At 38.8% G+C, this 15262-nt stretch overlaps 1 protein-coding gene across 6 annotated transcripts in view; it reads right to left on the reverse strand.

The window, feature by feature from the left end:
* Positions 1 to 15262, reverse strand: part of LOC310729409 (genetic suppressor element 1-like) — a 69786-nt gene that overhangs the window by 38857 nt on the left and 15667 nt on the right. For 2 of the 6 annotated variants that reach the window (XM_083547546.1, XM_083547554.1), the window contains exon 1: positions 5072 to 5562. The exons of the other annotated variants lie outside the window; for them this stretch is intronic. In XM_083547546.1, the coding sequence (XP_083403672.1) occupies positions 5072 to 5108 (37 nt within the window). In that variant the 5' untranslated portion in view covers positions 5109 to 5562. Of the gene's footprint in view, positions 1 to 5071; positions 5563 to 15262 lie in introns of those variants that run through there. 6 annotated transcript variants of the gene reach the window in all.

Genomic DNA, 15262 nt, shown 5'->3' on the forward strand with positions numbered 1-15262 from the left:
TGCTGGCATTTTGCCTAACCACACACTCTCACATGCACACACACCTACAAATACACACCCACACACACACACACACACACACACACACACACACACACACACACACACACACACACACCTGCCTATATTAAATGAAAGAAGGTCCACCTTTTAACAAATACGGTGTTAGTGCTCTGTTTGTTTGCCTCTGTGTCTTGGTAAAAAGTCTGCTGCTTGACCTCTATGGTAAGAGATCCTTAGACGCAAATGCCTACTGATGTCTACTTAGTGATCTTGCAGTTTAGCACACAGTTAAACACATTGTCTTGCTGCTGCTATTGTGTGTCTCTCTAAACAACAACCTGCACATAGTTAGAAATAAACGAGTGAGTGACAGCATTGTGGTCGAGGCCTCTGGAGCCACAGTTAGAAGCACAGCTGGTGCTTTTGCTATTCACTGCTTTTCAGTTAGACACACTTTCCCTGATGCACCTCCAAGAAGAAGGCTGTTTATAAAGCCAGGCACTGCAGACACATGTAAGTGGATAAATGTAAGAGACATTGGACATCTAGGAGCACACACTGCACTTCTCAATCAGTATAATCAAGCCTCCTGAACAATCACATACACACAGACATTGCACTCTATATTTTTCTCTTTCCCTTATTTGCTGCCTCATTTATCACAGTTCCCTGCCATATGATTTAAGATCTTACACAATTCTAAAAATCTCTTAAACTATAAAACAAGATTAAATATTACCTCAGCACTTACACGAGCACAAATAAATAATGCATCAAATTTTTTCCTGATTTAGTCCCCATTATATTTGTATAATATCTAGTGTATGTGTTTTTACCAGTATAAAATATTTCCACACCTAGGGAGAGTAGTTGAAAACTGTCAATGAATATTGTAATAAATATAAATAAATATATAAAAAACTACATTCATATTATGATGATGAGGAGATCTAAAGATGTTCTTGATGAATTGTAGGCAAGTTGAAGCATCTTGAGTGGCCTGCTATAGAACTTCGACCTCAACCCTAGTGAACACCTTTGGGATTATTTGAAATGATAAATAAATTACAGGCCTCCTCACCCTACATCAGTACCTGACTTTACTCATGCCTTGTGGCTGACTGAGCCACAAGGCTTCCTAAAAGAGTGAAGGTTATTATAACAGCAAATAGGGACTAAATGGGTAATGTTGAGAGGTCCACAAACCTTTGTCTATATAGAGTATATCAGTGGTGGGCTGTCAGGGCCTTTCTTTGCTGGTCTAAACATTATCAGAAGCACTGACCTACATTTACAACCTAAGTTCTAATATTTGTTTCATAAAATTTTATAAATTTATTCCCAACAGTTTATTCTCTTTATTTCGTAGCGTATCTCTTGGCTGCACTGCTTCCAGTACGTGTATGTGGATGTTAGATTTTTTGTCCAATCAGATTTCAGCTTCTTTGTGCTGCCATGTCAATCTAATCTGCCCAGGGCCTTCAAAGTCTGTTCTGCTGGCCTTTTTTTTTTCACCATAGTCTCCTTAAGAAATTGCTCTGTTTTCTTTAACAAATAAGATTTCAAATTTGCTTTACAGGGCAGCTAGCTGGCCAAAATAGCGTCAGCATTTTTCCATCCTCTGATTGGTTGGTCAGAGGGAAACATCCAAATGCACGCTGCACATTTTAGTACATCTGAGTTAGACTTTTTTTTATACCTATAGAGAAAGAGAAATTCATTTCGTCTCGGACTTACTTAAAAATCCGTTTTCAAGAAAGTTAGATATCGTGAGGAGAGGTCGGCCAACCCCGAAGCTAGCTAGCTTGTCTTAGCCCGGAAAAGGGTTTGTTTACCACTTCCAGACCAGTGAATACGAGCGGTACCACTGGCTTACAGTCTCTGAGGAGCGGTGCAAATTATAGTCTGCCTCTCTGCTGAGTAGGTTGTATTTTATTTAAATTGTAATGTTTTTGTCATGTTATTAGACAAATATTGATTCTGAACTGCTCCAGATGATGTAGGTGGCACAGTTGTGGTTGTAGTGTATAGGTTTGGAGTCTTAACTGGGTTTCTTGCTTTAGTAAAATGGTATTCACCCTCCATATGTGAAATGCCTCTCTCTCTGTAATGCCACACGTTGTTATATTGTGTTTTTGTATAGTATTGATGGTTTCTATAATTGCAATGTGATAGTGGTGGTATTAAGAGGTGGATTAAGTCGGGTACATCCCCTCTGAAGGCCCAGGTACCAAATGCACGGCCCGCCACTGGAGTATATATATCATATAACAAGTTTCTCTTGAAATAACAAAAATCCTCAAAGCTATTTGTCTTATGTTTTACTGTAAATCAGCTTAACATTGTGCACCTTCTGACCAATCAGATTCAAGCATTCAATCTTAGTTTAGAAATACTGCCATCAACACTGTATTATTGGGAAATAGTTTCTGAAAATTGTGTGGTATCCATACACCATCAAGCAAAACCTAACTACACAAATTGTTCCCTTCAGAAAAAAGAGCCCCAGATTTACATCTTTATTTACTTCATGAAGTCATCCTGGTCTAAGTCGAGGTGGATCTGAAGACTATCCAAAACTGCCCTTGGATTTTCATTATAAGTGAGTTTTCAATAAATAGGTTTGAGCTTATTTTCTCAGTAGGAAAATCTTTAAAAAGTTGTTTATCAGCAGTAATTAGACATAGGCTACAGATGTGTGGGTTGAACAATGCTTTAATATTCCTGTAACAGATTAAAGAAATATCAAACAGAGAAGCTCAAGACCTTTACCTGACACAGTGTTTCACCTACCTGCATGCTTTCTTACTTTTTTATAATCCATTTCAACTCATCTTCTATTCATAACTCTCTGTCTGCAGCATGAATGATATAACTAATATCTCCTATGTCTCATCTCATAATTTCACTCTCTTTATTTCTGGCCTCATTTCATCCAATCATTCCTGTCATCTGTTTGTTTGTTTGTTTATTTGTTTATTTATTTATTTAGAATGCTTCTTTTCCACTCAAGTAATCATGGTGGGATGAGCAAGTGTCTGACATGGTCACTGTAGCAACGGTGGTTGAGAGAAGGGAGGAGCAGTCGATGGTGTTTTTGTGTGTGTGTGTGTGTGTGTGTGTGTGTGTGTGTGTGTGTGTGTGTGTGTGTGTGTGTGTGTGTGTGTGTGTGTGTGTGAGTGAGTGTGTGGGTGGGGGGGTGGGGTGGCTGTTATGGGAATGAGTGCTATTCTGTGTGTGAATGAGTGAAAGAGTAAAGAGAATGGAGAGTATCAAAGGATGGCTGGCTACCCACTGCGAAGAAGAGTGGAAAAGAGTGGGGGGGTAGAGAAACACATACACTTACCACACATACACACACTCTCACACAAACATGAAGTAGCAAGACTCGCAACAGCACTTACAAACAAACTATCTCTCGCACACATACATATAAATAACTACCGTCATTCAATCATGTCAGAGACATGGTTATGCCCTTTATAAGCACTTTTACCATCAGCTACATCTGTGAGCTGCTTATTTAAATTGATCTTTTCAAACAGGAGCGGGGCAAAACCGTAACAATATTGTTTAATCATTAACAGAAATGTGTGATTTACAGGCTGCTGTAAAATATTCAACATGGACAAGTTTCTGTTCCCACCAGCAGACTGACGTGTTGTAAATTCTAAGTAATGTTAATGGTTTTAGAAAAAGGAATTGGTTTTGCGTTAGTGTCATCATCTGTGTGTGTGTGTGTGTGTGTGTGTGTGTGTGTGTGTGTGTGTGTGTGTGTGGTGTGTGTGTGTGTGTGTGTGTGTGTGTGTGTGTGTGTGTGTGTATGTGTGTGGCAGCAGCAACTATGCAAGCACAGATGGTGATGTGTGGCAGTCTCTGCCTATTTTATTAATAATGCTGACAAGCTCTGGACTGACAGTGCTGTATCGACCACAGTCTCACACACACACACACACACACACACACACACACACACACACACACACACACACACACACACACACACACACACAAACAGTATGAATAGTGCAGTATCCTGCCTCTCTAATGTACATCAAGCTAATTTTCCCTGTTTGCATTTCCTGTCTTCCTGTAAAATTGGCAACAGACAGATTTTCCAGCGCTGCAACTCTGACTATTGAACACTTATCTGACCTTTTGGATTAAAGAGTCAAAGGTTAAGGGTCAAAGGTGAGAGAGCACTGTGGGTTAGTGGATACCCTAACAGACGAGGTAGTACTACAAACAGGAAGACCGGTGTAATCCAGCGCATTTTCTGTGACACCTCCGATAACCATGACAGTGTCATGAAACATTTATGAGCATGTTATATGCAAAAAATAAACACAGATGGAAGTTATTTGAACTTGACAAAAATAATTCATTTTCGAGTAATAACAATAATACTCTTCTTTGTTAGTTTGTTAATGAGCCATATTTAGGTGAAAACGCAAACTATCACCTCGCTCTCGTACTGAACAGTGAGATGTGTGTTAGAACCTAACACATTCCTCACTCCACCTCTTTAACGAAACACACTGAGGCTGATGAGTGACGCTTTTTTTTTTATAATAGAGGAAGAAAGAAAGCACAGACATTTTTCAAAAACTAAAACTAGTATTTATTGTTATATATATATATATATATATATATATATATATATATATATATATATATATATATATATATATATATATATATATATATATATAGTTGTTTTAGTTTTAGTATTGATTGTTCAGGCTCTCTCTCTCTCTCTCTCTCTCTCTCTTTCCTCTCTCTCTCTCTCTCTCTCTCTCTCTCTCTCTCTCTCTCGCTCTCTCTCTCTCTCTCTCTCTCTGCCTCTAACTCTCTCAATCCCACTTACAGCTCTAGCCTCTCCCGCCCTCTCCTTAACCTCGAAATCACCAGAGCTTGGTTTGAATTAACCTTCTAGCCTCCTCTATCTGCCATTTGACCCCCTACACACACACACACACACACACACACACACACACACACACACACACACACACACACACACACACACACACACACACACAGCTATATAGAGTTAATGCCATCATACCAGACAGATAGTAGAGCGGAGCCTTTAGTCCAAACATGCTGTAATGAAGGATCCAGAAGTCGCACAGAGACACAGAGAGACTGGTGCTCAGCAGGAGGCCCCTGATGCTCTCTGAACGAGGGTTCACTCGTCAATCGAGCTCCTGCCGTGCTGTACAGGTGAAAGTCAGGGAATCCATTTCATTCCTGGGAGATCCGAGTCTAAGAGTGAGACAAGGAAGGACGGACAGAGCCAAGCCCGAGTTAAGCTCCAAATGAATAGTCCCATTAACAAGCATGCACAACGTGTCATCCCTTCATCCTGAACACAAGGCGAGGTCCTCCCTCCAGAGTGAGCATTCCCTGCCTCTCCCCCTCTTTAATCCTCTTCTCCTTCTTCTTTCTATCACAGCATCCCGCTGCTGACTGCACGGCTGGAGGGAGAGGAGGAGCAAACACACACTCACACACACACATATACACACACACACACAATCACACACACACACACACACACACACACACACACACACACACACACACACAGAGCTTTCTCCACACAATGATCTGCAAATGTGTGAGCATGTGCATAAGGAGAGAGGAAGAGAGAATATGAGTGACAGACTTACAGATAGAGAGAGGAAAAGAGTGAGTGAGAAAGAGAGGGAGATGCAGTGTCAGAGAGCAAGAGGAAGAGAGATTGAGAGAGAAAGAAAGAGAGAGAGATCAGAAAAGGTCTGGCCCTGCCTTCAGTGTGCATGCGTGAGTCATTAGGTGTAAATTGGACTGCAGCCTGAGTGACAGCTGATTTGTCAGCCATAATGAAAGAGAGAGAGGGCACATAAGTGATATGGCATCTGTTCTCTGAACCCTCAAAAACACACAAACACACACACCTACACACACACACACACACACACACACACACACACACACACACACACACACACACACACACACACATACAAATACACACACATGCATATATATTCACACATACAGTATTCATATATACATACATATACATAATGCTATTATCCACTCAGCTGTGGTAGCAGTGCAATGCATAAAATCATGCAGATCCAATTCAAAAGCTTCTGAGATTAGAAATCACCACAGAGATCTCTGTGATGTCAATTGTGGCATAGTTATTGGTGCCAGATGGATTTGTTTAATTATTTCAGAAACTTTTGAGCTGCTGGAATATACCACATAATAATCCCTGAATTTTAAGTGGTACAGAAGACAATAATCATCCAATAAGCAGCCGTTCTTCAATAATTTGATATGGGCTGATGAATTCAGGAAAATGGCTGGGCTGATTTGAGCTGCTAGGGAGGCTAAAGTAACTCAAATAACCACTCTTTACAACTCTGGTAAGCAGAAAGGCACCTTAAGAAGAGGAATCTGAGGCTACATTGGGCAAAGGCTCAACAAACTGGAGCCTTATATAATAATGAAACATGCACATACAATACTGAGCAATACCCCTAGGCATTGACAATCCTACAATTGTTTCACCACTGAAGAATTGAGACACAATCCAGAAAGTCGACACAGTGTCAAAATAAAAGAGCAGCTGCCCCTAGTGTGCAGTGATCCAGCTGAGAGGTTACAGGGAAGACTAGCAAGAGGCCTACAGCTTCCTCTGGGATTCCACAAAAACAACTCCACTCAGGTAGTGCCTGGCTATTACAGTAAAAACCAGAGACATCTTTATTTATTCATCCACACGAACAGTCATTTAAACAGCACGCTTCTTTAAAATAGTATTTCCTTAAAACCATCTGACTTGGAATGGGTTGGCGTTTAGATGTTATGGAGTTGTGCTAAAAAGCTTGTAACTGCTGTGGGTCAGGGTCTAAAAAAAGCACTACACATATATAACGATATAATATTATAATAATAATAATAATAATAATAATAATAATAATAATAATAATAATAATAATGTATAATACTGGAAGTCTTTCCAGACTAAGTTGACATTCTTAAAGCACTTATCCAGAGAAAATATGATACATGACAGAGGAATCTGCAGGCAGAGACTGTGAAGTAGTCATAAAATTACTTGTCTACCCTCCTTTTGTCACTCCATCTCTCTTGTTTTCTCTCTCTCACTAAATCAGTTATGCATCGCGATCCATCATAAACCAGTCACATGAGAGGCTGCTCTCTGATTTGTCAAGCTTGGACCAGCTGACAGAGAGCATTAACATTCTTATTCATCACTTAGTGTTTAGTTACCACTGCCTATCACACACTGTGTGTCTGTGTGTGTGTGTGTGTGTGTGTGTGTGTGTGTGTGTGTGTGTGTGTGTGTGTGTGTGTGTGTGTGTTTGACACAGTCGTACCTGATCCATCATTTATTGTTTAGCCTCCAGCAACAGTACCTCATGTTAGATACTGTGTGACTGCATTGCTTCCCACCTAAATGCACTCTCATGGTTGCTACTCTACAAGGAAGAGCTATTTAAAAATTGGAAATAAGAATAAATAAACATCCTTAAAATCAAATATTTTTAAAGAAGGTTTTTAGTCTTTCCTTTGGAAAAATGAGTAAAGTCTATAGGCCCAACTGTGTGGTTTTCATAATCTGTTCAGTCTGCAGAATACAACAGCACCTATGGGCAGGTTATTCTTAAAGTGTGTTGCTGATTGGATATCAGTGAAAAACACAAACAGCAGAGAAAATAGGTCTGATGAAACAGCAGAATTAACACTTTGCATGCGACCGTTTATGATTGTTTATGTGGGTTTTAGTGTGTTAATAATGTCATTATAGCTTTTTTGTTTTGTTGCAGATATTACACGATCTGCAATTATTGCAGATCTTTTGTTGAACCCCATATTAGTTGGATAGCCAGATAGTTAGACAAAAGAATCAATATTAATCTACCCCCCCCCCCCACACACACACACACACACACACAACCACGCACAAAGTTACATTATTCATTTAGTGGTTTAGAGACTGTTTCAAATGTTTTTGGATCTAGTACATCCACTACACACACATAAAAGCAGACACACTCACACTACGGTCTATTATTTACAGAACACTTAAAGATTTGTCATGTGAATGTGTTACAGAATTGTGGGAAATCTTCATGTTTTATTCATGCTCCCTTTGTTCCCGAGTGTAAAACCTCTGTCAACGTGGCTTTGCTGTTTAACTCTTATCGACATAACTGTGCAGTTTTATCGTCCCTATTTCCTCTGCTGTGTGGTTCAAGTGTTGTTATCTTTTTGACATTGCAAATGCTTAATTCCTGCTTATTTCCTTTTTATGCATTATTATTGCTGTTCTACTTTTAGCCGTCTGTCTACATTTCAGCTCATATTCAAAGCGGAAGTGTGGAGGTGATAAGAAGGTGTATATGTGTCTATGTTTGCCACATTTGGCTATCTTTAACCTGCCTGTCAATGACAGTAAGGCCTGCTCGGACCACATCAGGCCGAGGTGGCTGTGTGCAGATATACAGGCTAACTGCCAGCTGAGAGCAGAGGATGTGCTAAACCACAGGAAAGAGAGGTGGAAGCAGATAAAGGGCTTGAGGAGATAAAAAAGATAATAACCACCCAGCTTATTTTATTAAGCTCATAATATTATTTTCTCTGTAAAGTCAAGGCAAGCAAATTATACTTAATAGTACTATAGAATGATGTGTTCATTTGATTGTGTGTTTACTGGTTAATTGAATGTCCTTTTTTTTCAAAGCTAATATTTTACAAAGAAAATACATATTATAATTGAGCACTTGCTGCCTCTACTCTTATCCTGGGAGATGGGAGGGGAGTTATAAAAAAACGTGTTAAATGTTTTCTCAAATCGGAACACTAAAGAGCAATGTCAAACACCACCTCCTGTAGAATGCTGTGACTTCGGGTAAATGTGAATGGGAGACACAGAGAGAACAGCTGCTGTGATATAGTTGCTACTATTTACTGACACTAATAATCACCTTAAAGAGCAATTAACTCAGAAATACTAGCACCAACTTTTTACAGAATGCCTTTTTAGAGATTTATGCAGATCTCTCTCGTCCCAATTAGTTTAAAAAACACATACAATGAAGTGAGACTTCGAATTTCAGATTTTCACCACAAAATACTCCAGTGGCAAAGGTCTCATTTTCAAACACCCACCCATGTAGTTCACATGCAAGCACACCCACATTGAAGATTGCTGCATTCCTAAAATGAAGAGAGACCAACACGTCCATATGTCACCTGATGCTGCAAATATGTGCTAAATTGAATCAATCCATCTAAAAAATAACTGTTGTCATCCCTCTCATCTTCTTCTCTGCTTTCCTTCTTCTTCTTTCTTCTTTTATTAACAGTCTAGCCATCTACATTATAAAAGAAGGGAAAAAAGGATGTATAATGGTGCTCTGAGAGAGAGAGAGAGAGAGAGAGAGAGAGAGAGAGAGAGAGAGAGAGAGCAGCCAATCATGACCCAAAATAGCTACATGCCCTGAACCTCCCCTCCCCCTATGAGTAACATTAATTAACTTCCCATACTGACACTTTAGGAAGCACAATGAATGGGATAATGACCTGTTTGCATGTAGGTTGTATGTATATGCAACATTCCTTCCTCCTCTCCTTCCTTCCATTCTTCCTTCCTTCCTTCATTGATTCATTAATTCCTTCATTTACCTTCAGTGGCACATAAACTCTGGCTTTACTCAAATTATAGTTTCACAGAAGGCATGTGATAGAGATACAAAAAAGTATAAGAGATTAACAACAACATCAATGTTATGTGGAGAGCTTTAAGGATTTAAAATTCATGAGGTCCATGCCTTTAATGAATCACACCAGATTCTTAGGCACTATAAAAAGCAAAGTAGAACAGATGGGTGGCTGAACAAAGTCTGAAACATTGATACTGATAGCTCAGATATATCACCCTGAAATAAAACACAAAACATGTGGCATCTCTCCGTCTCTGCTCCAGACTGATAAATGAAAGAAAGATGATATTAGTTGAATTGCACACATACAGTGATGTATTCCTGATCTTTGAGTAAGGCTTGATAGAAGAGCATGCCAGCTTTAACTCATTTGAACATGTGCTTCACTCCCACACTGTTGTTCACCATATTACAGGCTTAGTACAAAGACCATCATATTGTCTGCAGCTCACTCCTGCTTTTGTTTAATTGTTTCTTACTTTTTAAATCCACTACTGCACTTTGCTCCTTTGCAGCAACAAATCATAGTGAGTAAGACATAAAAAAAACAATAGGATGCACCATTATAGGAAAATAATACAACAGGGTAGAATGATCGATTATTACTCTAAAGCTTATCAAGGGCTATAACAGCACATCAAAAAGTTTTTAATTTTTTTTTAACCACACTAATTTGACAAGGGCTTACAGTTGGGGTCAAATAATATTTTCCTTTTTGATCAGAAAACAATGCCAAAGCCACTTAAGAGTATGAACGAATAAAATTGCCCATTCTCTTCAGCTTAAAGGTTAGAGTTACGCTTTCCAGAACAACACAGAACAATCAGAACTAGGCATCCATGTGTATTGGTGAGCTCCAGAATATTAGCACTTTCAACTGAGTGCTTTTATCTATGAAGCAGATTAAAAAGATGTAATGGCTGACCTCACATGTCTCAGAGTAAGGATGTGGTAGGTTTCAAGCTCCCTGGTCGGTAGTTGCTATGTGAAAGGGTAAAGCTGGCTAGTGGGTGGGATTTGGCATATGACCAATTTAGGATAACATGGGGATAAAAACATGGTTTCTCTAGTCTCCTTCTCATCAAATAGAAAGATCTCTACAGGGGGTGGACGCTACAGGCCATTAACATCCAAATCAAATGGAGCCTTCTGTAGTTCCTTGTAAGGTGGCTTGCAGTCCACTGCTTCAGCTGGCAGTGGTTAATAAGAGTCCCCTGGAGCTGCTTTAGTATGTGTTCCAATTTTGGAAGTATGTGTTTTCAAGAGAAATATATCAATATTTTCAATAGGGGGACCACAGTAGTACATCATTGTACAATAGCATGGCAGTGCCAACCAGAATCTGTAGCTGCTGGATCAGTGAATTTTTTTTATTTGCCAAAAAGAGCAAACTATAAACATAAACATGATTTTCCCGACTGAAAAAAACACCCAGGACCTTGGTCTCCCACAGAGATTAGATTTTTAAGGTGGGCCCAGAGAAATTGAAGCAATGCAATTATCTTTCACGCTATGGAACAAGACAGTCTCAATATCATATGGGGAAGAATCACTTGTTAAAACTATGAGGGGGGAGGGTATACACTGCTCTAGCACTGTGGTTGTGGGCAGAAAATCTTTGCTGGAATGCTGCATGCTGAGAAGCTTTTATATCTAGTATTGCAAGCCAGTGCTCTAGCATTTACCCAAGAACCATGTACTTTTACCAAATGAGACATTTGACAGACATAGAAGATGATCAACCAGACCTTAACTAATTCAAGCGGAAAAGTTCAAATTCTGTGACGACACATACAGGTCAAGTCAAGAAGCTTTTATTGACATTTCAACCATATATAACTGACGCAGTACACAGTGAAATGAAACAACGTTCCTCCAGAACGTCAGAATAACTCTGTGTATTTCCTACTGATAAACCAGAACATAAGTGCATATATTTGGAATGACAGGGGCATGAAGCCTATGACCAAAAATATACAAAAACATCCAAAATGCTTAGTTGTTTTCAAAATATTTAAAAGCTGAGCCCATATTTTCTTACCTTACTAACATGGTGTTTAAGGCTTGTAGTTCTTATTCTCTTGTAGTGTTGACAATTAAGTTCAGTTTAGTGAAACTCTCAGCTATTATCATTATATATAGCTCCGCTGAATACTCAAACCTGATTGGTCAGAAGCTTCTAAGAATTAAGTATCTTAACCCTAAAGTATAAAGGTCTTTCTTGTCTCTTGGTAACATGACAAGCTGCATTTTTGTCTTAGCATCAAAAAATGTTAACAACAGTTTTTATAATATTGGTGATTAACTAATGAATTTGCTTGACTTATAGATGTTAGAAAAAGTGTAAAAAGCTTCAGTTAAATTTGCTGTGGTATAAAATGAATGAAACACTTTGGAAACATGCAGTCATTGGAAAGTAGTCAATACCTTATTGTGTTTCATTCTTTACATGACTTGTTGTCTCGCCAACAACTATGCGTGACACTTCTCTATCAACTTCTAGATTAAACAACAAAGCTCAACAAAGGTCTCGGAGGTTGGTCTTCTGTTGTCAAGAAACTGTGCACACTCTTTCATCCTCTTCAGCCAGGATGAGTTAGGACCTTTCTTTTACCAAATTCTCCTGGTAGCTTGGGCTTACTTAAACATAGCAATAAAAAATAGCACCTTGCATCCTTAAAGTCAGCCCTGTTTCTGGCACTGTTTGCTTATTAACTGTTAAAGGTGTTTGCACTTTATGCTCACATTAAATAGTGTTTACGTCAAGTGATCCCTCTGAAACTGTAGAAGAAAATAGAAGAAAACCATGATATTAAATGTTTTATGCATCAGCCAAATATACAATTTTATATGCTGTTCATTTGATTACTTAAATCCTAACATAGGTTTAATGAATGTTTAATGAACCAGCTATGCAGATCTCCACTGAAGACCCTTTTAAAAAAGGCCATTCTACATTACCGCCCACGGCACACAGTGCCAATTATGGGCCAATTAAACTAACTTGGCAGCACAGTGGGCAGCCTGGTGTAGTTAGGAGAACATGAAAGCACTGCTTTCCCATCTTTCCACCCATCACTGATGAGAGAAAAATAGAGAGAAAGATGAAACAGGTCATTAAATGCTGTGCATCTTTTAAAAAAAAGTTGAGTTGAACAGAGAGAGGGCAGAGTGACTTAAAGCCATAAAGATGATTTTTACTATTTTCTGTCATGCTAAGTGTCCACTGTAAAGTTTCAATAAGATATCATTGTTTTATTTATTTATTTATTACAAATTTCGTTGTATCACTACAATGACGATGAAGTCTCTAAAGTTTTAATAATCATCTCCTATGAGCAACATGGGCATGAAAATACTGAGCAATCTGCTCACCAGCTTCCAGTGATACAAGCATCAATTACAAAGACATGCTCTCAATTACATAAACATCTCTCACTTCCACTGATTGTGCCAGTAAGATCAAGGAGTGTGTGAAGTGTGAAGAGGGCAAGTGAGTGTGAGTGAATATGAATATGATTAGATGTTCAATTATCTGATTTCCTCTCATTCTACTCCCAAAAACCAGGTGAACTGGCTATGGGTAAATGCTAAATGTGTTTGGATGAATTCTCTATGGGAATGTCTATTGGTCAGACATGCAGGCTAGTTTGCTTGCAGTTAGATAATCATACATATGTGATGTGGTAGATAAATGGCCCATTCCATGCACTTAACTGGGAAAGAGCATAATTAATGCAATCCAAGCTAGAAAAATGTTGTTCAGAATAAGTAGATAAATGTTAGAAAATACCTGTTTAAAAAAAAAAGCAAGCAAACAAACAAACATAGGCACATGTAATAATGTGGCATTACCCATTCATAGGATGGTAAGGCCAGGATTAATCCCAGAAGGGAACACAGGCACGTGAGTCAGTCTCTATGGAAATCATGAGGTTGGAGACAACTACCCAGTTATCTGGGATGGCAGAAGGACACAGGTTTTTCCAAATCTCACATTCATTTAAATTCATATCCTGTCATATTTTCAAAGAGGGTTGCATTGTAGAGACATTTTGAGGCCATTTTAATGGTTTCTGAGACCACAGAAGAAAAACTGAACAGGGTAGCAACCTTAGTCTGTGTAAATTATTTAAAAAAGTGAAATGTACATGTTCATCACCTTGACATGCTCTGTTTTGTCTGTTTGTTTTTCTTGTTTCAGTTCCTGTTCTGCTAAACTATAAGGCAATATGAGTCAGCAGCATCGCATTATTTAGGCCTTTTCCCCATCATTAGCTACCAGGATTTCAGGGTCATCACTCCCTGTTGGGTGTGTGGCCAAAAGTCTGCGACCTCTTTGTTTCCCCGGGGTCAAAAAGGACCAGAGGTCATGCTCTACCCAATAAAACAGCCAGCAGGGAACTGTAATGATTAGAAGTAACAGAGCTTAATGGGTGCTGACCTCTGACTTTGTTGCTATGGAGACAGAGGAGAATGTGGGGTCATCAGTTTGCTGAACAAGTCAACATACAGCATTTTAAAAATAGAACAAGCCTGGTCGAGGTGTTCAGCAATTTAAAGGAATTAAATAAGCTCTTCTGTCTCTCCTGGGATTTTATTCGTTTCTCACCTACACTCTCACATGCTCTGTATGTCTCTTTCTGTATCAGGTGTTATGGCATGATCTTAGTATTATAAGACTCTCTTTGGATGAGTGTCACCATTTTCAGCTTCGAACACAGAGATTGCTGAGATTGCATTGGAAACACTGAATAGTGCATAGTTTGTAAGTGATCAAAAAGGAAATTAAATGAAGAGCACGCCGTAATTTGGAGTTCTACAAACATAAAATAATTGCTTATTTTGTACAAAACAAAATGTTCACAATTTGTAATATTTATTTAATCTTTGTCTTAATGGATCATGGTTAAAATTATCTAGTTTATGTTACTAGATTGCACACAGATTATGCACAGATTGCAAAGTTAGGGAATGCTTTTGTTAGTTGTTTTTCCTTTTCACATATTTACATTATAGTTTGAAAAAGGCAATATGCACATGGAGATACTGATGATTACTAGGTAATTTCATGGAAACCAAAATAATAGAAAAAAATTTTTTTTTTGTCCAATTATAGCCTATTTTCTCCAAGTTTGGACATTTGCCAATTCCCACCTACTCCTTTCTCATATGACAGCTACCAGCTGTGAAAGGTGAAAGCTTGTTTGTGCTTCTTCCAAGACACATGAATCCCGACACCATATCTTGTCAAACTGGTGCTCATGCTGTGTCACAGCGCAGCTGAATACACTTGGACGAAAGCAATATCTGAACTCCTCTGCACATATGATATTGTCATTATTTAATGTTACTCTAATTAACAGTGGACAGAATAATGCCATCTTTCCCACCCAAACAGCCCTCCAAGCCACAGGTGGCTGTGGCATTGTTACGATTTGACCTTGTGATCCCTGGACTGCAGGACAAAAGCTTTTTCTATTGTTCCAATTTATGAGTACCTTAAAGAC

The sequence above is a fragment of the Silurus aristotelis genome (assembly GCF_946808225.1).
Source record: "Silurus aristotelis genome assembly, chromosome: 7".
NCBI classification, from domain to species: Eukaryota; Metazoa; Chordata; class Actinopteri; order Siluriformes; family Siluridae; genus Silurus; species Silurus aristotelis.